General features: G+C 38.7%; 2 protein-coding genes across 3 annotated transcripts; one reads left to right on the forward strand and one right to left on the reverse strand.

Annotated features, from left to right (window-relative positions):
• The first annotated feature begins 1,333 nt into the window (after window positions 1–1,333).
• On the forward strand, window positions 1,334–11,998 carry LOC146159927 (uncharacterized). Of its 2 annotated transcripts, XM_083384255.1 has the most exons (15): window positions 1,334–1,505; window positions 1,620–1,669; window positions 1,812–1,989; window positions 2,159–2,267; window positions 5,845–6,043; window positions 6,418–6,495; window positions 6,564–6,633; window positions 7,085–7,149; window positions 7,227–7,293; window positions 7,438–7,486; window positions 8,539–8,669; window positions 9,254–9,405; window positions 9,552–9,611; window positions 11,066–11,133; window positions 11,214–11,395. In XM_083384255.1, exons 1-15 carry the CDS (start codon window positions 1,398–1,400, stop codon window positions 11,258–11,260), a joined length of 1,431 nt encoding a protein of 476 aa, XP_083240381.1. In that variant the 5' UTR covers window positions 1,334–1,397; the 3' UTR covers window positions 11,261–11,395. The 2 variants fall into 2 exon arrangements, with proteins under 2 accessions (XP_083240381.1, XP_083240380.1); XM_083384254.1 differs by lacking the exon at window positions 11,066–11,133 and having other exon boundaries at window positions 11,214–11,998.
• An 8,068-nt stretch (window positions 11,999–20,066) lies between these two features.
• LOC146159928 (uncharacterized) lies at window positions 20,067–24,888 on the reverse strand. The gene is made up of 3 exons (XM_083384584.1): window positions 23,901–24,888; window positions 21,994–22,097; window positions 20,067–21,337 (listed from the first exon to the last, which is right to left on the reverse strand). The coding sequence occupies exons 1-3, from the start codon at window positions 24,535–24,537 to the stop codon at window positions 21,095–21,097; spliced, it is 984 nt and encodes a 327-aa protein (XP_083240710.1). The 5' UTR covers window positions 24,538–24,888; the 3' UTR covers window positions 20,067–21,094.
• Between the last annotated feature and the right edge of the window lie 768 nt (window positions 24,889–25,656).

The raw sequence follows: 25,656 nt of genomic DNA on the forward strand, positions 1-25,656 counted from the left end.
TGAATGCATTTCACAAGGAATTTTCACAAAATGCGCATCTAGCTTAAAGATGAGAATGAAACCTGCACAAGCCACACTTTCCAACTATGTTATGGCACTTCACATTGAGATCTTGGGTGTGCTGGTGTGAAATAACGTTTTTTGCACACCTGAGGTAGAAATTCTATCACATTTTTTTACCTTTTTTTAAAATTGAAGTATGCAATGTACTTACTTCGAGTGTGCACATGAAATTCTTTAAAAAAAGTTGGGGTGTGCACCTATTAGAGCAGTGGTCAGCGAACTTTTTTGTCGCTGCCCAAAATAGTCTTTTCAGAGCTATTGCAGGCCCACTACGTAAAACCACTGTGAAAACAGTGGCAGATTCAGGATATTTGTTTTGAGTTGGAGGTATCAGAATGATGTCACAACTCACAAGGTTAAGTTATAAAACAATTGTTCTTACAAACACCTGTTGTTCTCGAACGAAAATCTAAAATCCATTGTAATTCAGCATATCACGAAAATAAATGCGTACATATGGCACATAAAAAAATATTGCTCGAAGTAACAAAATTTATAGCATAATTAAGCAGAAATTTTACTGTAATGTTATGAGTCACACAATCCAATAAATCACAGGAAATATCGCTTTCGGGCTGAATAGATTTAAGTATGAAAAAGTACATAAAAATTAACGAAAATGTACAAGCGAAGCGCTTAAAATTTTGGGTTTACTTATAGTTAAAGTTAGCCCAAAATATAGTTTGACAGGCACTCTTAGGGCCACATGTGGCATGCGGGCCTAAAACCACGCTGAGACATTATAATCCTTAGCTACATTAAATTTTTAAATCCAGTGCAATGAATATACAGCTATCACATGGCCTACAACTACATGATAACACCAAACTATTAAAAAGTAACTCACGGCCCACACTTTGCAGACCACAGTTCTACAGAATGCAGACTAGCAACCTGCTGCTGGTCTACAATCCTACCATTTTTTACAGTAACGAAATGAGTTGTCAAAATTGAAATTGCAAGGAAGAAAGAAATATGGGAAAAATATATAATTATAATACTTGACCCACCCAAACACCAACTCACACCCTAATCTTAATATTAGCAATAGAAACCGCCGGACAAAAAGGTGGTAGGATTCTACACCAGTGCTCTTTTTTAGATTGAACTGAAATGTTTTCATCTGTTTATTTCCATTAGTCCTGTTTTTTTAATATAATAAAAAGTATGTGTTTTTCTTACTTTTACACAAATATAATATATTAATCATTTTATGATTTTATACTTTTTGAACTTTCTTTGTTGTTTATTTAAATGTTTTGTCAGGGTCCAGATGTGTTAAGCAAAATAGATTTTCTTTAAGGGTTATTGTTAGATAAATTTTCAACTGCACAATGCATGACTCTGGATCAGGCACTCGCAGTGTCACTAAAGTTTTTGGCAATATTTTTATTTCTTTCATTGGTGCCGGCGTACTTGGACTGCCTTATGCTTTTAAAGAGGTAAATCACTACTTTAACACTTTTCTTAGTAATTACTATTTGGGTATTTCTTTCTTGTCAATTTTAAAGTGAATAGATATTTTATTTCCTATTTTTAATTCTACTTTATTTCAGGCTGGAATTTTAGAAGGAACTTTCATTATGACCTTCGTTGGCTACTTAAGGTAAATATTATATTTGTCTATATTTTATACTTTGATTACAAAAACACTAATATAAGCAATAGTTTCTTATTAATTGTTTTATATTTCAATAAAACAAATTATATTTCAATAAAACAAATTATATTTATCTTAAAACAAATAGCGTCCAAGCAATGTTGCTTGTTATCGATTGCAAAGACATGATGGAGTCAAAACAATACCACTCATTATCGTCGGATGCAAATCATGGAGATGAAGTACCCATGCTACCAATTTCCAATGGAATGAGCAAAGCGGAGATGGAAAAACGTAGTGAACTTTCCTATGCTCGCCATGAAAAAGTAATTAAATTAAACTACCTTGATCACTTGTGTAATAAGTTCTGTATTTTTTTTTGACCTGCTGTACAACTTTTGTTTAGTTTTGACTTATAAATAACTGTTTTAATTAGGTTAATCAGTTAAAAATTGCTGCATTTATATAAAATCTTATCATGTTTGTTGCTTTCAGACTTCCAAAACGAAACAACGTGAGATTGGTTACGGTGATGTTGGGCATTTTGCAATGGGCAAGACAGGCTCTACTCTGGTTGATGTAGCAATAGTTGTTTCCCAAACAGGTCAGTTTTTCTGAGAATTACATTAATAATATTATTTTAAGCTTTATATTTTCCATGATATATATATATCATTACCTTACCACAAAACAAAACAAGGTGCTATTTTATTTCAAACCAAGTTACTATCTGATTGTATTCTTCTGTCTGTTAAGTGTATAAGATTTTTTCTAGTGTAAACTTTTTTAAATTTCAATTCAGATCCATTTGTAATTTTTCTAACCCAAGGTTTAACCTAAGGCAAGTTTAGATAAAGGCCTTTGCTTACTTTAAAAGTTGCTAGATAGTGCAGCATCAGCGTGTTATCAGGCGACCAACCACTTCACGTTTCGGCATAATAATTAAGTGCCAATCAAGCTTTATTGGTCGAGCGACTAACATGCTAGGCCAGGTACAGAGTTCGCAATTTACTTTCATGCGAGAAATGCAAAAGTAACATTCCGTCTAAAACTTGTTGGCGTTGGACAAAATGAGCTACAGGGTTACTTAAGGTCAACAGACCAATATTTAGTTACAGTGCAATTGCAAAGGATAGGTTATGCACTACTGACAATATTAGTAACTTTGTATCGTTTGCAGCACATTATTTCACTGTATAGTGCAGGGTTGGGCAACATACGGCCCGCGGGCCGGCGAGATTTTGCGTGGCCCGCAGACAGTTTCTGGTGTTACATGATAATGTGGCCAGCGGCCACATTTTGCCACAATCCCCCACTACTTGCTTACTACGTCAATTTATAGAGATTGTTAGTTATTCTTTGGCTCTTTGTTTTCTTTGTGTTTTTTGATTCTTTGTTTTGGGTTGAAATTATATTTAGAATTCACAAGAAATTTTTCCCATGGATTTGCCCAGAAATGAAAGTTTGAAAAGGAGTGTCGCGAATTTAACAAGGATTGAATGCCCAAGTACTTTTTCACTCAAATCGGCAGGAATCAGTATTTCCTTTTGAATAACAAAATCTGAATGGTGAAAAACAAATAATTCCGGTTGCACATCAATGATAATAAAGAATGTTTGGATGTTAAGAGATAAATATAATTTGCTAATAAAAGCATAATCAGGAGGGCAATTATTTTTTGAACTAAAAACTGAAATTTTGACCTAAAAATATATTTTTTGACCTATTATAAATATATTAATTATTTTAAACAACAGCATTATTGTCTTAGTGTCATCAACAACACGTTTTTGATGTTTTACTGACTACCGGTCGAACACAAATCAGCTATTTTTTCGGGTTTATGCAAAATTATTGAAATCCTTAGTTGATATTTTTGTCATTTCAAAAAGTCAAATACAGTAATCTCCCGTTTAAGTCCGCAAACTGAATCTTATAGGCTCATGCGGACTTACCTGGTAGGTGCCGACTGTTTTTGGAGTATTTCACTGTGACTAAACGCTAACGCCCTGACTCTTTCCATGATACAATTTCAGCAAAATTAATCTAGTTAAAAAACATTCCACGCTTATAAACACCTGAGTTTATTTGTGCACAAGTTTGACGATAGGAACAAGTTAATGGAGCTTATATGTCTTTTGACGATGCTTTGTGATGTCATCTTTAAACATTTTATGCCCTGACCGAACGAACGCATGTAGCCTACTTTATGTGGCCCGCAAAAAATATGCAAGAAATATTGCGAGCCGCGATGCTGTCAACCTTGGACCACCTTGGCTTAAAATAAGCAACATATAAAACTGTAATTTTGGTTAAGGTTATTTGAAACTTTTGAAGCGAACAGGCGCCAAATTGTAATAAATTGAAATCAGAGTTGCCCCATTAAATCCCATAACGCGTGAAGTTAAGGTCCCACGCTAGTGTAAATTGAGTGACCCAGGTCACCCTAGTAAGCGAAGTCTGGCAAATTACGATGTAGATGAAAAATCTATTCAGGAGGTTTGGGAAAATAAAGAAGCTAATTGAAAACAATCTGCGAAAACGGTCGGATGTCAAAAGAAAGTAAAAGAAAAGCATCTGTTGGTCGATTTTCTGAGCTAGGTTCCATCTTTATTGGCGAATTTAAAAGCAAAGCAAATCGCTGAACAGCTCTCGATATTAGATAATTACTCTACAAAAAGTGAAAAAAAACTTTCTGATAAACTTGAATCCCAATTTTTAGAGAATTTTTTTCGGACTTAACTGGGATGCGGACTTAAACGGGTGCGGACTTAAGCGGGACATTACTGTAACTATAAATTGCCGAAGAAAACAAAGACGCTGATTATTTTAGAAAATTTTGTTAAGAGGAAAAATACAGCAAATACTGTTCAATACATTTGTCCAAATCAGAAATAAACATAATGCAAAAACGAAGCTGAGCCTAATGAGATAAACTTGGGCAGGGTAGTTAATTCTGGAAGCTCGCGTATATATACCACAGTTAAAATGTCGTTTAATATAACTAGAAAAAAAAAATTTAATCCTGTCAATTATAAAAAAGCTGATAATTGTTTTTTTAATTTTGTAAACGTCTTATTTGCATTTTTAATTGTTTTTGACTTGAAATAATTTTGACAAATTTTTACCTAAAGTGTAATTATTTATCTTATAACATCTAAACAAACCGATTTTCGGTTTATAAAGTTGTACTTAGTTTATTCCTTAAGTCAGCAAAAAATGTTGCCATTTTTAAGGAGTACACCGTTTAGTAAAATAGAAGGTAAATGAATAATAAATCTATAGAATTCAAAATTCTAGATTTAAAACCTATTATTCTAGAATACCCTAGGATTCTACTTTGAACATCCCTAGTCCTAATTGTTACACAAGCATTAACATGAGTGACAGTTGAAAGATACATGTTGTGACTAATGGTCATTTTGACTGATGATGATTGGCTGTGTCTTGTTTCATTTCTAGCAAAAACATTTTGGCTCCATTTTGTATTGCTCATGTTCTGTCTGTATTTGTTTGTTGTGTCTTCTTTACTTTTATCGTTAGTATGTTAGTCATTAACTATGTTAGTATGTTTTTTGATGTTTTACTGACGCTTGGTGTAACACAATTCAGTTTATTTATTGGGATTATTCAAAACTCTTCAAAATGCTTAGTTGATTTTTTGGACAAACTGGTGGCCAAAAATACAAGAAGTTGGTTATTTTAAAAAATTATTGAGCAAACAGTTGTTTAAAATACAAGTTAATAAAACAATTTCAAAAAATTAGAAAACTAGCATATTTATCGAAAAGAAAATAATAATTGCAAATTACCCCTGGAATAAAATACTGTTTAATACAGTTGTCGAAATCAGAGATACACAACTATCTAAAGCAAAAACTAATTTGAAGTGAAACCTTATGCAATAAACCTGGCCTGCATTGTTAATTCTACAGGCTCACATATACTGTATGTTCCTCTAATGAACATATAGGACATCAAATAAATTTGATAAAATAATAAACTGAATGACAATTTCAAATAGGTTACTACAGTTTTTGGTAACATTGTAAACGATTTTGACTTAACAAGTAAGTTTAGAAAAAAATAGTTGCCCTAGTTATAAGCAATGCATTTTAATTTCCCATCTCTTTGGAAAATAGTAACCCACTCTAACTTAATGCTGTTTTTGATTCCTATAGGATTTTGCTGTGCCTACCTCATCTTTATCACAGAGAATGTTGCCCAGTATTTTTCCACGGGCGATCACATCGCAACAGGTGAAGACGTTCCAACACATCCGCCCGGTTCACAACTTCAACGCTGGGTTCTTCTTATTATGACACTTCCACTTTGTCTTCTATGCTTTCTTAGGCATCTTCACAAGTTAGCCTTGTTCAGGTAGGATTTAACTAAAAAGGAGCTATAAAATATGTTTTTATTGAATCGTTTAAACCAGCCATTCTCAAGCTTTTTTCTTGAAAGACAGTTGGAAAATTTTGTTGAACTTAAGACGTACTTAGCCACAAGACTTTTATTAATTTGTTTGTATCAGAAAATCATAATCAATTGATGTGCTTTTCTGTAATATTGAGTTTAAATGCACATTTTAGGGAATAATATTATTTGCAAGTTTTTTAATAAGTTGGAAAATTAAAATGGTACACCAGGGCAGCGCAATGCACTAAAAGAGAATATCTGCTTTATACAGCCATTAAATTGATTCTTAAAACAACAGCATTTTTTCAATAACGACCTAGTATTTTGTCTTTCAGTTTATTTGCTGACTTCGCCAATGTTTTTGCGTACTCCATCGTGTTCTGGTTTGATTTTGAAAATGCTCATGTTGTTAGGTGAGTTGTTGATTATACTATCATCTGCATTAACAAAGTCACTTAAACTAAACATTGATGCTGTGCAGAGTCCATCCTAAAGAGATTGACTTAAGTGGGTTTCCTTTCTTTGCTGGAATGGCTGTGTACTGCTATGAGGTAATTTGATAACTTAACTTCCTGACTATTAATCTCTTTAAATCTTTTCCTGATTCCTTACTCTGCTTGTCCGATTAATTGCTTTGTTTAGAACAGACACAACATATTTGTAGGTCAGTGCTTATCTAATATTACTGTATATTACGCAGAACACATTGGTAAAAATAATTCTGCCTTGGCTCATTGCAATTAGCATTACTATTTATAAATGACTTTTGTATATTTTTTAAAATTGTTTTCTAATGGTTCAGTCTATCAATTCGCGTAAACAACAATTTAAAAAATGAATAATTCACCCATATTTAACCACTTTTGGTTGGGTCACTTATGTAATAATTCCAGTCGCTCTGTTATAAACTATTTATAGTTTGAATAACTGTCCCAAGTTTTATTGCTGAATGATGTTATTCATTATATCTTTACATGTTTGTTACAATACTTTTATGATTAGGGTGCGGGCATGATTCTGTCTTTAGAAGCATCAATGGCAGAAGAAAAACGTTCAAACTTTAGAGGGTAAGACTTTGTGTAATTCTTTTAATCATGGCGTATTTTTAAGTTTTTTCTTAGTTAATTTACTGTTTTAAACACAGGATTTTCAAATGGGCTATGCTTTTAATCACCACCCTTTATGTTGTGTTTGGGATTTGCGGATACATGGTATGTGGTATTACATTGTTCTCGAAAATTTATATAAAGAAAAATATATAAATTACTGGCCAATTTGAATATTATAAAAATGTTGTTTACAGAATAAAGTAAATTATGTACCGGGTATTTTTCATTCTGATTTATTTTTTGCAGTCATTTGGTCCAAACACCAATCCAATAATTACTCTTAATCTTCCAGCTGGTAAGTGTTACCTTACTGTTTTATTGCACAATGCAAAGCCAGTAAAGTTGTAATTAAAAACAAAACAAATAAAAATCACCTATTGCTTGTTTTACACATTTTTCTTTTATTCCAGTCAATGTGCCTTTTAGTCCTAAACAGGCCAGTTGCTATCAAACAATGTGTTATTAAAGCCATTCACGCAATTTCCAGTGTAGTCACCATTGTTTGCTATTAGGGCGTCACCTATTCACAAGAACGCAGTTCCCTGTATTGTTGGGTGTCAAATATTTTGTAAAATTAACTGTTTTTTCTATGCCCATATTGCATAGATTTATACCAAAAACGGAACACTCTAGTTGTAAAACGGTAATTTTTTTATTTAATAGTCAAAATCTAAAAATACGTAGAACGAAAATGTTTACAATGAACAAATTAAGATTGCAGTGAGACCTTTTTTATTGTTAATTCTGCTTAATCCATATTTTTAAAATCGTAATTATGTATTGCGTTCCAATACGTCTAACTCTAAGCAAGTTTTGAAAAACTCTTATAGAATAAAATTACCCTGTATTTTTCGTTGCATATTTCTGAACGAGACTTATTTTATGCCACCACGTTTTAACCAAGTCCATCAAACAAAATTACTGGATCCATCCCTGCTCATAGAGATCCTTTTGGTTTTTGTAAAATCACACTTTTTTAGAAACAGTTTTAGAAACTTTGTCTGCGTGGTAGCATTTATTAAAGAAGTCCTGCAGTGTGAATAAAAAATCGCTAAATGTAGCTTACACAAAATTGTTAGTGTGCAACATTTATAATAAATCTATCTGAGCAAAGATACTTATAAATGAGGAAGAAATAGGGTGATATATTTATCTCTGTCCACATGTAAGGTGTGACTCTTTGTGGTTCTAAGTAACCAACGCGGATTTTGGTCTCTTACTGGTTAGCCACCCCTGGGATACAGTGTCTTTTCAACTGCACATAACCTTTTTCAATGTTATTATTAAAAATGATGAAGTGAAGTGCATGCATTTAGGTTGTTTACTAAAAACTGTTATTTTTTCAAGGTATCTTTCCTCTGCTTGTGAAGATGTGTTTATGTTTCTCTCTCTTCTTTACGTATCCGGTCATGATGTTTCCTATAATTCAAATATTAGAGAAGCGGTTGCCGTTTTTTACCAGATCATATTGGTCAGGGGTAAGTTTATTTTTGCTGCATACTCAAACAAACACATTTCTATTCCCATTTATTTTAAATATCAGTTCAGGGATTGCTCTTTTGCCTATACAATATAGATACAACCAACAGAAACGCCAGTTACAGATTGTCATGTTAAAACAAGAAATGAACAAACATTTTAATATTACCTTTGATATATAGTTAGATTTAGATCCATTTGCATCCAAATTTCAGCTGTTTAAAATCTATATAAACGTTCAGAATGTCACCAAATGATTTTATATCACTAACAAATCTTATCCGTTCGACTTGTGGGTAAGTCCACTGTGGTAGATATTCTTAGTTTGAATTCGTTGTTTAAGAACTATACTGGGGGCGGGGGGCTTTATCCTGGACACTAGCAAGACAATAGTTTGTAGTGAACCAGAAGACCGTTAGGATACACCCCCAATGCTCTACATTTACGTGGAGTTTTTGCACATGCTGGAACCAAGAAAAGTTGTAAAAACATACGACGGCTGGTGTTAATTTAACGTAGAAACAACGTTTTATCACTCGGCTGGTTAGTTTTCACAAAGAACCTAACATGTTTAATTTTGCAGAACCTCTTGCGTGCCTTGTGGGTCGTACTTACCGGTGTTGTGGTCCTCGTGATTCCTTCATTCTCGACCTTAATGGCGCTGGTCGGCGCTATGTGCTGCAGTCCCTTAGCGTTTATCATGCCTGCACTTTTTCATCTGCGCATTTTCAAAAAGTAAGTGAAAATATTTGCCGTCACGTTAAAGCGACTTTGGCATGTTAGGTTTCATGAACTTTGTTGTTTGTTATTTTGTTTAAAAAAACACTAATAAGTGATGAACCTGTCTTTAAAAGCGGATAAACGTTTTTCTTTATTTTCAGTGAAATAACACTTTCCAAGAAAGTTTTGGATTACGTTCTGATCGCCGTGGGAATCGGAGCGTAAGTAACTTGTTCGTCTCTGACTATACACAGCCCTGTAGTTTACCCATGAGGATTGTCATACTAATCGCCCAACCACGTGGTGGGAAATTATTTCACCTTAACGATTTACAGTGTACGGCCGAATTCATGGGCGTGTTCAGAAATCCAAAAAGATGTTTGGTTAAAATTTATCTGCCAGACGCAAGCTGCGAAGCCGCTTAGTGTGCAATCGTTCAGTTCAGTTAAAAATCTTAACAAAGGCCGTCTTAAACTATTTCATACGTCCACAATTCAGCTATTTTTTTCCCGGGTGTTATTATGCCACGATTATCGCAACGTCGGCACCACTGCTGTGTGCCAAGTCAGCTAAAATCCCAAGCTGTGATCGTTTTGATAGATTAAAGTAAACTAAGCCCGAATACAAGAGTAGCAATACTGAATTCAAATTTAATTAATATGAGCCATGTCTTCGTATTGCTTTTGCCATTTTTTTTTTAATTTTGGAGAAATATTGCTCTAAACTAATCTCAACAAGTCCAGCCACGTAAACTACTGCAGTCGGCGACCCAATAAAATCAAACCGCGGCTGAACTTTGAGTTGAGAAACGCTGGTGTACACGAACTCCTGTTTCATTCCCCAAATCCTTCTGCCAACGGGATAAACTAATTTGTTAACTGATGTGGCGAATTCATACATGTCGATCAGCTAACCTAAACCGTTGATGGAAAACTTTGCACTGTCTAGAAAATAACGCCCTGAAATTTCAAAAGTTCGGCGCCTATGCCTATTGGGCCCATATTATTTCATATCCCCCCATCTTGCTTTACAGTACTGTATTATATATGTGCGTAGTGTCCAAATAGATAGTTGGCTTTTAATCGTTGTCTAACATTATACTGTATGCACTTGTGTTTCGATGAGCTGTCATTCAAGTTTTTAGTCTGTCTAACATACATTCACTATAGGAATTTACGTGAGCATGTGTAAAAATTGAGCAAAATATATGACGTAGGTTCACAACTCAAAAAATTGTTTGATACTATTTTTATGTTAACTGTCTATAAAGGAAATTTTTTACGTCACGCCCCCGTAATGTTCGTTCAGCGTCCCCCCAAAAGGGAGAAAAATAAACGCCCACAAGCCTTACCGCTTGGCCCAATTATTTTAAAAACACTGCCGCTTGGAACATTGAGTTGAACCGTGATACTGACAGTCCGAACCCGTCGACTTTAGTTAAATAAACCAACCCCGTCGAATAATATATTTTAGATTATAGAATACCAAATTGACTTCCTTTAATTTTAATGGTTAGAGGTTGTAGTAAGACGTAATAACAATATCAAAGCCCAAAACAGAAGTAAATATCATTTCGAACGTTTCGAATAACTGTTTATTCATTTTCAACATAGCTATACGTCTTACTTCCTACATTGCCACTATTTACCTATTTTTAATAAATGCTTGTTCACAGGACAATAATCGGTTCGGTGGACGCTTTAAGGCGGCTTGGCCTCGCCGGCGGTGTAGATATGGAACTAAGTACGTCGAATTTCGCCAACATGACTTCGGCGCCTCTTGTAACTTGACAGAACCAACGAAATCTTCCCTTCCGTCCGTAGGAAAAGGCGTTCGGTTCGCGGTACCTTGTCTGACAAGCTCTCTTTGACGGGGTCACACTCAACCAACCACGTTAAATTACCTACTTTTTCCATCAGCTATCTGCAAGGGACCGGTAAAAAGCTGCATATACTCTATAGATTTAATCCAGATGCGTCATTCCCATTGCCCTTCGCCGGATTGCTTCTCGAAACGCAGATGTTGTCGATTGCTGACTACGGATTTCCGGTACTTCGTATTTTATTCCGAAAGCGTAAACCTGTGTTTTCTACAACAAGTCGACTGTTCGATCGTATAACAAATGACATCAATATTGAAGTCAAATTATGGAACCTTACCGCGGTGTTTTTAAGGTTGTTAAGCATAAATCTGCTTTCGCTTTATGGATTCTTAAAAATCTTTGTTGTAAATTAACTATGTTTTAGAAATTTGGCTTTTCAAGGTGTAAAACAGTCTATTAGATCACAAACCATTGCTTAAGTGGCTTTCTCACTTTGATATCGGACGGGTAAAAATTGTATTAATACACCCAGGGTCGGCTTCGATCCTATAATATCAAACATCTTTACTCTTGACGACCTGTGCAATTGGGATCGGCGCATAGCTGCTTAGTAAAGTTGCATAAAACCGACGCTTCATAGCCCGTGCCCCCGGCGCATCGTCACATATTGTAATACAGGTTGATTTCCGCTCTGAGCACGTACTCTAGTGCTTTCCGGTTTAAATCATCAGTTTTGAATATTTAAACTCCTCGCAAAACAGCCTCGAAATGTTTATGTGCAATGTACTTAGCCTAGAGATCGAGATCGTCGCTTTCCCTGTGTTTATTCGTACCGCCAAAACAAATCGTATATCTATTCAAGTGCCTCTCGATATTTGGTGTTGTGTGGGGATATGAAGGGTGTGCGGTGTTTTGTTGATCTGTTCGATTATTCTGACGAATATCGTATTTCTTTTTTAACTCTTTCGTATGCGACCTTTTGTTAAAACTTTTTCGGTCCAGTTTAACAACTTATTTCTCACTCTTTGGTACTACATACAAAAGTTGCAATAATATATATCTGAAATGATGACATTCTTTTTTTCCAATTTTTAATAATGCGATTTATACGGATGAAATACTTTTAGGTGCCAACCTTGTAATTCTAAGCTGGAGCCGACCCCAATTTGGGAAGCCCAATCGTACAGTCAACGAATTTAGGAAAGCCCAATCGTACCGTCAATCTGTGTAAACTTTTGTAATTGTTATCGTTTTGCGTGTTTTTTTTTAAAGAAGCAGCCTTTAGCGTAAATCAAATATGTTATAGATGTGTCCAGTTGTTACCCATTACGATTAACTTGTCGTTCACAATTACCTGGTTCATTAGTTATTCGTGCTACAATATTTTCAACAATTTGTTTATCTTAATTAAGAACATATCAACGCACATTTTGTCAACTCAATTACTGAGGTCCTCCGCAGTTTATACATTACACACTTGTTTCCCTGTTTTTCATTACTGGACTACTTTTCTCTGCAACAACCAAATTCCTGATGCGTTGTTTTATGTGTTTCTTCGTAGAGCTAACTTTACATCTTTTGGTCGCTATGAGAGGTACTTTAATTGTTTTCGCTTGTCCTGTCGGAATGCACAAGGAATTTTTTCAATTTGAAAATCGCCTTAATTATTAAAACTATATATATACTTACTTATATCATCTTCGTGTGGTTAATTGCGTAAACTAGAAGGTGTGACTTTTGAATGGTAACCAGTATACACACCATATGATGTTTTTGCACATAAGTTTTATCATTATTGGAGAAATGAACCATTGCAGTTTTTTGGTACTGACGTTTAGTTATTGATTTTAGCCTGAACTTTTAACAGCTTGCTTCCGAATCATTTTGTTATCCTATATATTTCGCCGACACTAAGTTTGTTCTACAATTGTCGGTCCCGCGCTCAAGTGATATGATTTCATGGGTATTTATTAATTTTTTGACTTGTATTTACGATGGAACTTGATACATACTCAGTATCACAAATTAGCAAAACAAACATTTTTGAAATATTTTTTGCTGCATTCCATATCGTTTGTAGTTTATGCTAATTTATGTGGTTTAAATCAATAAGTGTTACATTTCTACGTAAATGGATGGTGCCTTATCCCTTTATTGTGATTTCGTATTTCGCCTCATTCAACATTGCTATCACACAATACTTTTAATTTGAAACTGTTGAATGCGTTTCACAATCTTCGTTTTTTTTATGATGCACTATTTTTTAATATTTTTCTGTGAAAAATTGTATTTAACTGTAGCCGCATTACAGGCAGCTGAAAATATAGACGCATAAATTAGTGGAAACGTATTTGGTTAGGCTATAATAAAAGTAACGCTCTGAAATTGTCATAGAGTTAGCTTATAACAGAGCAGGCATTGTTGGCTCGAGCTTTATACAAACTTCGCCTTTGTAGTTTGGCACCTAGACTACACAGATACACAGCTATTAGATGCGGGGACAAAATAGTTCTGGAAAGGGGAAACTTTTGCAGCTGCTTGATTAAAAGTAATGAAAACACATTACGGTTTTAACTATTAAATTCCCACGCCTAACAAAACTTGCGAATGCACTGTATACATCTCTCAAGAGAAACTTTGGATAACTATGACATGTCGTATGATGTAACAGCTCATGAGCTAGAAAACGACAATTACGGGCTGCGGAGTCGGACTCCGGACTCGAGTAAGACCACGTAGAACTACCCGAGTCCGACGTGCGCATGCGCATTACCAAATTTTGAAAATAATATGGCCTGAACTGTAAATTGGAAGGGCGGAATGGTAGGCCTATAGGGTGTATATTTTCCAACCATGTATTGTGAGTGGATGAGTTATATCAGGGGTGTTCGAATGATTTCTGCCATGATCCACCACAGTCAAACCTGACAACAAGATGATCCACCAAATGCGAATAGCAAACATATCAGACACGCTTTAATTTTAATGGTGCTTTATTTATGTAAATGTACCCTACAACATATTGATAACTTTGTAAGAGTCAAAAGTGAAGTGTGCTACAGCACCAAGATTGTTTCCGTGAGAAAAGGGATGAGTTGATTTATACCAGGGGTCGGCAACCTTTTTCTAGTTGCGGGCCAACACCAAACTCAGAAAGCACAAAAATTTAACTGAGAATTCTGTTATTAAAATGGTAGAACAACTTTTAATCATGCGTACCTCGTTTTTTTTCACGTTAAGTACGTTTAAGGAGGCAGTAAAATGTTGGCGCAAATCGCGAAAAGGGCGTTTGTTTGGTTCAAAATTCGAGCCCAAACGTCGTCATCCATACTCCCAATTAAAAGTGGAATAAAACTACTTTAAAGAAAGGCGATAGCTTTAATAGTTAATCTTGCTTAGTGCTTGTTAACCTTTCTAAGTCAGGGCGCACGTGGCGAGCGAAGCGAGCGCGATTTTTTACGTATACCGACATTTCTTTTAAATTTGTTGCAAGTTTCTATTGCATTGTCGAAAATAAAAAAAGTTAAAAAATATATGTCCAATATTTTTGAATACGTTCCGTTAACGGCAACGAAGCGTTTATATAGTTCACAAGACAGCATCAAAACGCAAACAAACTGGGTGCACTAAGATCATTCGCGCGAAGCGCGAAAATTTTTCGCACTTACGTTTTCTTTTGGTTGAATTAGTCAAAAAGTATTTGAAATGGACTCGTATCTAGTTTGTCAAAGAGGCGGCGGACCGAATGAATTAAATTAGCGGTACGCATCCGGCCCGCGGGCCGTAGGCCGCCGACCCCTGGCTTAGACTTCAGGTCTTACAATAGCATCGAATTGGGGCTTTCTGTCGCTAACTGATTTCCTCAAACGCTCACCAAGATTAGCATTTGGGAGTATCGTTCTATGCTTGACATTTTACAAAATTCATCAACACTGACAATAGGTATTCACATAAGACACTGTAGAAAGTTTATGTTTTCAAGACTACATTAGAAGATCCGCACAAATAGTTGAAAAGATCCGGAACCGGATCGCGATCCGCCATTTGAACATGACCGAGTTATATGATACCCCTGTAAGTGGATTGCTGAATATCCACTGCATTTAGTTCTCTATAGTCATGGCCGGATTCGGGAATCGGCTTAATTTGTTTGGCCGGAGGCGAACTAAGGACAACCTTAATAAGGCTCTCAGTGATATATTGTCAAAGAAATTGAGTTTCCGGGATGCAGCTAAAGCTTATGGAGTTCCGATAGAAACATTATATCGCTACGAGAAGAATTTGACACCACACCAAGAAAAGGTAAAAAAGAACCAATGGCGACCATACGGGTAAGCATTTAAGCCGTCTTCTAGGTCTTGTTCATTATTTTCCATAAAAATTACAATATTGTCTGCGTTTTGTTGGTATATTCTCTTGAAGAAGAAAAAGCCCTGATGGAGATTTGTCCTAACAAAATTTAAAAAAAACTAAATTGATATAATAAACCAGGGTTGCAAATTCTGCCACAAAAAAACCTTTCCGCATTTTGTGCTTGTTTTCATGTTTTTTTATTTCATTCTTGTATATATATTTTCTTATGCCACTATTTTTACAACAATAATTGTGTATTAATGCACTTCAGCATTACTCACCCCAGTTTTTTTCACAACAAATCAACTGCTTTACAATTAACTAAAGACTATCAAAGCACCTTAAGGTTATCAAGCTAACAAGTACGCTTTCCTATAAAAGTGAAAAATTGTAATAAATCAACCATTTTCCAAAGCACGCTGTAAACTTTTTAGAAAAAGTTTAATTCAGAAAATCTTATTACCACAACCTAAATTTGATTCAGTTTCGCCAACAGGTGGCGCAATATTCTAGCGTTCCATTGGTCCTCGCGTTCCATGGGTCCCGTACCTCCCGACCTTAGTTTTATGTTCGAGTAACTGGAACTTTAAACTTAGTTTAAATACATTAGAGAAAATGGCGGATAGCCTGGTGAAAATCGGACATGGCATAGTTAAAAAAAAAATTATAGACACAACACTGAAAGATTCCATTTTTCTGTTGGTGTTTAATAGGGCGTTTTTTTCCATTCGTGATTTTTAAGCAGGTTGTGATTTTTTGAGCTGTGTTACCCCTCTTCAACATACGCCGTTGGCACCAAGCAGCATTTTTTATTATGATTTTGATAAAAGCTTTTATAACTAAATTTTGTTTGCACACTAAGTTTCTGCAATCGCGTTGTGGCTTGTGCTTGAAGTCGCCGCATTTATTCAGACGTTGTCCTTAGCCGCAGCACAAGCACTCCTGTGTTGTTTACTTGTGAGCCAACTTCGATTGACTGTTGCAAGCTAAACCTTCTGTCTCTCTGGAATTCCAGAAGGTTTTTTTTTTTGGTTTCCGAAAAAATATATTTTCCAAAAACCGGATTCGCTTTTCTGCTTCGTTCAATACCAAATTTAGAAAAGTCAGCAAACAGAGCCACTCTACTCGCCTTGTCTTGTGCTTCCAACAACCAGGCCTCTTGCATCTTCTTTGGCAACTTGCTAGCCATTGCAGAGATGAAGTCGACCAAGTCTACGGACGCTCCAGTTGTTTGATCCGAGGCGCGCAAAAAGTTCCCTGTAAAACTGTGGTAAAGCAAAAAAATAGTGCGTTTATCTTATTAAAATTCTTGGTTGAACTTGGAGCGGTGATACTTACGTTATGGCCATGTAAAAAAATTTGTAACTGTTATTAAATTCGCTTGTTTAAAAATATAGCTTGTCAAACGAGGATCCTTGGTCACAAAGAAAAGTTATAACATGAAAACTTACGTGGAAATTCATGTATTTAGTTGTTTATCCATTTTTGTTTGAATTAATTTGAATAAGGCTAATTTACTGTCGATGCTATGTCATCTTTGAAACCCGCAAATTATTCACGAAAAGCGCAATAAAAAAAAACGTTTAGGCCTACATATACTTCGTTAGCAAAAACTTTTTATTGTTGAGAGTTCCGTGGTAAGAGTGGCACGTTTTGGCTAAAAAAAAAACAAAGATTTAAAAGCACTCTTTTCCTGTTGGTTGGTAGCTAAGCGGCGTAAGTGAGTAAATTACGACTGTAACCAGAAACGGAGCGAAACTGTACGGCTAGGGATGACAAGACTCATTATATTGTTGGCAATTTTAAGATACAGACCATCTTGCATTCAATGGAAGATTTACCAGCGGTCTGAGGTAAATCAAAAATAAAGACACACAAAGACCATCTTAACATGTTGCATTTAAACTTGTCAATGTAGGCCTACAAATCGTGTATACAGTTAATCTTCGGCAAAAACATACACCAAATGCATGGGCAAATGAAAATTTAAACCTAACTAATTTTCTACCAAAAAAGATGGACATTGTTTTAATTAACGCTGTCAGTTGCGTTTGAAACGCCAAATTTACTTTGTTGTCGTGCATTATTTGGGCAATATCGAAGAATTACACAGTAGCACTTTAGAATAATTACTTTCTGGAAAGTGAGTTAATTTAACGGGGTGAACAGTGTTACATTTGTTTTCTAGATATTTATGGAAAGCTTGGTGTTTTTAGCAATGAAAACATCAAGCTTGTTGTCCTGTCCAGCATAAAAGCAAACTAATAAATAACAAATCTTACAAATTGCGTGCCTGAAAACAATTAAAACTGATTCGGGACAGTGATACTACTGTATATAAATCACAAATAAAAAACGCCATAAATTAGTCGGTCATCAAGTCGATACTATAAGTAATCGTTAAAGGGCCAAAAGTGCATGCTGCCCCCTGTTAATCCTATAAGCACGCCCTCTCCAGTTAACGAACCGTGTCCTAGAAGGTTCGAAAATCGCTCGCATTCCAACGTCGAGTTAATAAACGTGGGACAAAGGGTGACGTCGTGTGTCTCATCGCACCTGTTCTTCCAACGATCCTCGGTCGGGCTTTCTCAGTCATTGATATCGGCTCATGTACACCGACTACTGTTCCTGCGACGAGGCACCTGTGGCCGGCTCGACGATGGACGCTGCCATTCACCATCCCACGGCGCGTGTATTGTTTGAAGGGCGCGACAAAATTGCAGGAAATTATCCGAGGCCAAAGAAATTGAATATTCGTCCCGTTTAGATCTGGTTCGCTCATGTTCCTTTGTGACGTCATATCGTCGGACTGGTCTTGCGTGGCGTAGCTACGTCTGTACGGCTACGTGCGTACGGTGACGAAAAAACGAATGGCGCGACGGTAAAGGTAATTCAATATTCACACTCACTTCCGTTCATCGAGCGTCGCTTACAACGTCGATTGGTCCAAGGTATCATTTTGCTTCTTTATCATCGACGTCCAGCACTCCTCGTTCCAATTAGAGCGTCCCCACGTAAATTTCTCTATCGCGTATATTGAATTTTGTCTTTATTGCTAAAGGTTGTCTGCTAAGGTTAGTCGAACGCTAGTCATTATTATTATATTAATGTCACCTTTCAATTATATATTACACGAAGGTATAGGTCATCGCCTTGTAAAGAAAAACGTACAATAGAAAAACGTACTTGAACTATAAACCATCGCTGCATCTTTTTTATTGGTGGTTTTTGCCGTTATTACTTTTTTGGTCAGCAAATCGGTTTACGGTGGAACTATATAGCCTAAAATGAGTCCCTGTTTAGGCCATGCTATATTTTTGTTTAGGACGGGGCAGATACAAAGTATAATTTTACTACCTTTAATCATTTCTTTAAAAAATACGTATCCGGCGCGGGAAAACGTCTTTTGCCTACAATTAAAGGGTTGAGTGAAATAATGTTTTGACAGTAAAAGTGAGATTTAAATAATGTTGGAGTCGTGCAAGCAAATTTATTGTAAAAATTGCAACATTTTATCGAATAAGTTAAACGATTTTCTCGGTCAACTGAGTGGCAGTTGTGCGATACTCGTCACTCATCACAGTCGAGTTTTTGTATACATTTGTAAGTCAACTGTTTTGACCACAAGGTCTTCCCGTGTATTCTGATATATAAACCCTACTACTATCTTCATTTTTCCATAATATTTTTTAGTATCAGGAAACATTATTTTAAAAATGAACTCATCGAGACCTTATCCCGACACTTTTGATCACCCAAAAACTACAGTTAGAAAAAATTACTAAACCGTAGCTATACTTAAAGTGCATGGAGTTTTTTAGTTTCAAGAATTGTTTCACTTTAGGCCATACTTGGTCTGACAATAGTTGAACGGTCAACTGAATCGTTTTAAATATTTTTTTTCCGTTTACAACGTAGGCCTACATAAAGCCTTTAAATTTTCATCAATAATTTCAAAAACCCTTACTCTTTACTATTTAGTTTTAAAAACATAAAGGTAATTTAATTCGAATAAAACTAACTTTCTTTGTACGTGGCTTTTTCAACTTTTTTTAGCGAATAGCAACGCGCTGTTTTTACAATCCATTTGTTTATAGTTAATGTTGTGATTTGCAATCTGGTGTTTGTTTGCGATCTACAGGATTACATGATGACATTCTTAATTTGCTACGGTGATAGACTGCAACCTGATTAGAGGGACGATAATCATCAAATCTACCAAATCAGTGCTCGAGTTGGTATTGTAATATGGAAGTATACGTTCAAAAACGTAATTGAGGATATTTTGATTGACTGACAGGTTTACCTTAATAGCTAAAAAATCGATTTTTAGCCCCCGACTTGAATTTTTTGAAAGCTGTACTGGTAACATTAGCTGATCACAGTCCTTACAACAAAAGATATACATATTCAGTGAGTTTGTTGTATTTTTACTGCATAAAAAACATTAGGCTTAAATATACCTTATAAATATCTTAATAAAACGTAAAAGCGCGCGCGTTTAAAAAAAAGTCTGACGTTTAGACTTAGAACAGCAACGTACAACAAGAACGTAATTGAAAATACAACAATTGAAGCAGCAGCATTAAGCAGAAACTATTTCAGGGGGCATGGTCACGAACTAGGCTGTGGTATTGAATAGTATAAGGTTGGTGGATCGTCGTTGAATCTAGGGCGACGACAGCGTTGCCGTTGATAAATAAAAGCAATAAATAACGGGCGTATCAACAGCTGGGTCAAAAAACAGAGCGCAGGAGGGCGAAATAGAAGTGCAATGGAATGCTTTTCTTAGTAGTACACAGATTTTGGCAAATACGTTGGCAAAGTGAGTTTCGCACGTAAACAGTTATCAAGCCCACGCAATGAGAAAAGTTTGCGGCGCAAAAACGAACGGTGACGTTAAAAAAAAAAGTTTGCTTGCTCGAACTCGAGTCTGTCTGTTTAGCGGAATTTGGTGCAGCGAAAAGCCTTCCACCTTAGTTATTCATTTGCTTTGACGAGACGAGCAAAGCTGCATGAGATAACGTGGTGCGGTCTAACTAATCTGTGTATTGTGCCCGTGAGCATTGGTGCACACCAGCATAAGAACAGGCCGCGAACGGAGCTAGAGGTTACGTTGTGGCACCGAGAGACTAAAAAAGAGCAAGGCAAAGCGCAACGAACAAAATAACGCTAGCCGGCGCACGTACATCGTGCTTCGCAAATCTTATAAACAATGGTGGGCGATTGAAGATCTCTGGCCTGGATGTGGCCGGGTCGGTGGTGGGCAAACTATTCGCAGCGGTTCGTCGTCCAACCTTGTTCAGCACGTTGCGGCGGATGTGCTTGCTCGGGACTATACGAGCGCATTTGCTTTGCGCCAGAGTAACACTGAATATGTTGTCAGCTTGATTCTCCACGGGCAGACTGAACTCTCTTCCTCGCCTCTCAACTCTTTCCTTTCCTCGCTTTCCCCTTGTCGACTCTCGTCGCGGTGGCAACAACCCGATGGGGGTTTCGGCAGTGTGGGCTGCGCACAGGGCTACCACATCACGACAGAATACCCCTGTACAGACTGGGGACCTTGTCGGGGTCCACAGCGCGCGGCAGAAAGTGAGTGAAGCGGTGATTGTCGTTGGTCCTGCATCCCTGTCGCGTCCTGTGCTTGCGTTCAAGGGACACCAAACATGGACGGCTACCGGCCCGGTTTGTGTGCAGCATCGACGAGTAAGTGTTGTACCAGTTCTCTTGCAGGGTCTCGCGGAACACGCAGTCGCGGCACTGGCCGTTTTTCTGCAGAAAAAAAAACAAAGACAAAGTGTTAACTCTGCTGCCCGACAGTGGCGCCGGCTTGTATCCGACTATAGCGCGTTTCGACTGCAGAAGACGCATTAACGACAGACCCTATAAAACTCAAGCACCCTTTGGCCCTCTCGACCCTTGCAAGGGAGATTCGCCTGCTTACCGCGGGCTTGATCATTGTTCGGCAAAGGCCCTTCGTGGGAAAGGCAAGGAACGGGGCGATTGGGTGCGAACGGAGAGATGGCTCGACTTGAGTGTCGCGTTTCAATCGGTGGCACGAAATTGCAACACTGGCTGCTGCCGCCGTCGAACACTTGTAAGCGCGTGGGACCGTTAATCGCACAAGCTCATCCCGCATTGTGTCGCGACGATTAAGCAAACAGAGCGAAGGTAATCGTTTGGCGAGTTTCAGACAAACGCCTTCTGAGATTCGAGTGTCATTGAGCCGAAGACTATTAGAACTTTGGTTTGGCGGCGAAACTTAGCAGTCAATAACAAACTTGAAAACCAGCCCGGAAAGAATGTGTAACATTTCGCTAACTCTTGAAAAATTGCTGTGTTGACAATTCGCAAAACTAGATTTTCGATTTACAATTAAGAATTCTTAAAATGGCATTTTGGTACAGCCGCAAACGAAGCCAACTCACCGATCCGTAAAGTCTTCCCCTGCTGTCCATGGCGAGGTAAAGGCCGCTGACCACTCCTCTGATGCGCACCAGACCGACGCCCACCGAAATGTATTCCAGGATAGCTAGAGGGAAAATAGGTAAACAAACGTTAAAACAACAAAATTTCAAGCGAAATCAGATCTTCCGTGACGTCAACGCGTACATGCTGGCGCGAATTCAATCAAACCGCCACAAACACAAACAGCGGGGCGCCGCTAGGGCAACGAACAGCGCGAACACGACTTGTGGAATGTAATACAGAGGTATGCGGGGCGTTTGTAGAGGCGAGCGCGGCGCGAAGAAGCCAAATATATCGTCGCATCTCTGCCCTTTATCGCCAAACGCGCGACTGGCGAATTTTCTCACGAGCGCTCGTTCGTTGTTTGTTGGGTTACGCGAATGCTGGCGTCCAGCGGGTCGGCCTTGGGCGAAAGTACCCTCCTTCGCGCTGCCAGCACGCCACTCGCGATATCCCGTAGTCAAAAGCAGGCGGGTTGGCGTTCTACAGGCGGCGTGGACGCGCGATGTCCAGCTTGCCAGCGTTGCTGGAGACAGCGTGAGGCGTAGGCCGTTAATGGCTCGTAATGAGTGCGTGCTGCTGGGGCGAACGCGGGCGTGTGTTGTCTCTGCTTGTTTCAAGGTGTACGCGTCGAAACGAGCGCCCTGAGCGGTCAGCACCACTTTCGTTCAGCAGTTAATGAACAAAAGGGCGAAAATACTCGCTCGCCCTACTCGAATGCGGCTAATCACCTGCAGTTATTTGTTGCAATTAGCGCGACTTGTCGTCGATCGGGGACTACTGCTACTGTTGCGCGCTCAAAAGGCCGGTGCGCTGAATGGTTTCGGCCGCGGGGCGGTGTCACTAATTTGTCGCCATTTAGCAGCTTATTTGCGCCTCCCGAGACTGGTAATTTGCTGTTTTGTGCGCTCGCGCCGTGACGTGGGCGCCTTTCAATATCGAACCTGTTCTTTTCAGTCGTTTTTTAAGTCGCGAACGCGCGTGCCACATCTGGTGGAAAGCTGCCCATTTTTTGCTCTGTCTCACCGGCCAGAGACACCGGAAAACGTCGGCCATTCGCCCGGGCGCCTTATTCGATTCCCGTCACACGCAATAACATTCTCTTTATTCCTTCACTTGACCTATGGGGCTATTGGGAACGGCGAGGCGCGATCTATCATCTTACATCGTCGCTCGACTTCGAGGAGTGATCGCGTCTATCGACGTTTCCCACGATTCCCAAATGTGTGCAAGCGGCCCGACGCGGCGCGCCTTGTAACGACACGATGCACGCGTTGATACCCTGGCACAATTTTCTCACAAACGACGCTTGTATTTCGCGGATAAAATATTTGATGTTATCCGATCCGCTTCATCCGAGTCGCGAACGCTCACAGTCGAGCGCCGTCTATAACGACCGCCGCTGCATCAAGACAGTAATGTCGACCGCATCTGGCCCGTATTAGCGCATGCTACCTGCTGGATATAGGGCGCTAAGAAATAAACTTGCCAAATCGGGGTCATTATAGGCGAAAATCTGCCGGCAAGGCGCGCCAACGAGCGTTAATGCGGACGCCGGGTGCCGCAGTTACGGCTGTGCAAATCGCGGCCGGTTTTATAGGTACACATCACGTTGCGCGGCGCCGCGTCAGACAATGTGACAAGCGACCCCTTTGTGCAACGCGAATAATAAAGCGTGGCGCCCCGTTCACGACGAACAAAGGCTGCGCAATTAATTTGGCTACATCTTTACCGAGAAGCGCCAAAGGGCAGTCGATGCACAACAACACCACATGTTTTTACGCAAGGATAACGTAGAAACATATTACATCTTGCGGCATCTACAATGTTGGATTTAAATTCCTTCAAAAATACAACGCAAACTCACCGTTTAAGTCGTGGTCTTTTCGAGTGCCCGCAACACGCCCGTTTTTAAAGATTTGTATGTGAAATCCGGTGCTGCAGTAAAGCTGCCGTCTTCTTAGTACCCCTTCGAGTTGGGGGGCAATACCGGCGTTTCTTTTCCTTCTTGAACTATCGCTGAAGGACAGGGGGGCGGGGGCTGAGAGACTTGAAGAATATGCAGGTGCAACTGGCAAATGGACGCTTGCCGTTCGATCGCTAATTTGGGGGGTTTTGTCGCTGCTGTCGTCTTCAAGTTTTTGCAGCCTTTCGTCGATAGATTGCCACGCTGACGCATCAGGTAACCTGTCGTGTACCATCGGCATCGATTCGGCAATAATAGGTTGTTGCATTCTTTCGCTTTGTGCTGTCTTGTATCCATTTCGGGATAAGTGTCCGCGTTCCTTCTTTCTACGAGCCGAACTTAACTGGTCGAGCGGCAGGGAGCTGACTTGACTCGCGGGAATTCTGGGCACGGCTCCTGGCAAAGAATACGACTCTTGCCCGGCCTTGGCTTTCTCGACTCCAGTAATCCTTCTTGCTCGCGCTAAGACCGCCAACAGTAGCGAGCTGATGGCGCCTGATGGACTTGCACTTAACGATGTATCGGTAATGAGTGACATATTCCTCGCGGCAGATACTCTGCTCGGCTGTCTGTTTATGAAAAATGAAATCGATTTGATAGGAAACTTAGGTCTTCGCTGCGCGTTGTGCGTCGCTGAATGAAGTGGCACAGTCGACTGCCTGGCGATTTTGAGCCCAGCTGGATGACGATTAGAAAGAAGGCGGCGTCTTCAATCGTGCGGTCGACGCTCGCGCGCGCCTTATCGCTGCAATGAACTTGACCGCGTGCTTCAATAAGCCAATATCTTTGTTGTGTGGCGTGTGTGGTGCCTTCTTGCGTGTCCTCTTATCAGCAGCGGCAGTTTTGGCATTCGCCGAATGTTTAATCAAAACAAATTCAATCGCTTGCTGCTTCCCTAGAAAATTAGAAAGACACAGTTAGCACTTACATCGCTTCACCAACATAAAAAATAAGCATTGTATACTATTCAATTTCTGTCAAAACACTTGGAAACAAATCACTGTGTTATTTTCTGTCATAACTCTAGTAGTACTCAAATCACTATTTTGATTTCTGCCATAACGCTAGTAGGCCTACTTGAATTTCTATGTTGTTTTCTGTCATAGCTTCAGTAAACACATAAGGTTTAGCTCGATGACCTCTCGGTAGCTCGGGTAGTGTAGCAATCCAAATGGCGCACACATCATATTGGCTTGATTCCGACACAGCCAGACCACGGCCACCGGGTTTCCTAAACTCGCAACGCTATAATAATGGGTTGTGCGCTCGCAAATATCAAAATGTTCGCCCGAATTACAGAGCAAATCCTGGCCAGTCGTCTCTAACACGACCACTCCTCGGCAAATTAACCGGCCGGAAAGGAGCAGTGCTGGCTCGGGGTAGCCTATTAACGGTCGCTAATCACAATTTTGCTTTCTGAGTTTCTTTGCCCGTCGCTTTTTGACACGGGTCACTCGACATTAACTTTCTATCTTTCCATGTAGGTACCGAATTCGATTTCACGATTTTCCTAAACGATTGCTCATTTGCACTTAACAGCTTACATGCGCTAATACGCACTCTCGGACAACAACCTTCATTTGCCGTCGCAGCAAATTCTTAAAAGCCATGCTTTCTAATCCTAGTAATTGTCAGCTCATGATCAATCGGTACAGCA

This window comes from Ascidiella aspersa, chromosome 3 (assembly GCF_963924565.1).
Source record: "Ascidiella aspersa chromosome 3, kaAscAspe10.2, whole genome shotgun sequence".
NCBI classification, from domain to species: domain Eukaryota; kingdom Metazoa; phylum Chordata; class Ascidiacea; order Phlebobranchia; family Ascidiidae; genus Ascidiella; species Ascidiella aspersa.

Coding starts and splice junctions, on each gene's coding strand:
- LOC146159927 (XM_083384254.1), top strand. CDS start 1,398: ATGCATGACTCTGGATCAGGCACTCGCAGTGTCACTAAAGTTTTTGGC. Junction 6,634..7,084: donor TGGCTGTGTACTGCTATGAG/GTAATTTGATAA, acceptor TTTTATGATTAG/GGTGCGGGCATGATTCTGTC. Junction 9,406..9,551: donor CATCTGCGCATTTTCAAAAA/GTAAGTGAAAAT, acceptor CTTTATTTTCAG/TGAAATAACACTTTCCAAGA.
- LOC146159928 (XM_083384584.1), bottom strand. CDS start 24,537: ATGTCACTCATTACCGATACATCGTTAAGTGCAAGTCCATCAGGCGCC. Junction 22,098..23,900: donor AAAAGACCACGACTTAAACG/GTGAGTTTGCGT, acceptor TTTTCCCTCTAG/CTATCCTGGAATACATTTCG. Junction 21,338..21,993: donor GGGGAAGACTTTACGGATCG/GTGAGTTGGCTT, acceptor TTTTTTCTGCAG/AAAAACGGCCAGTGCCGCGA.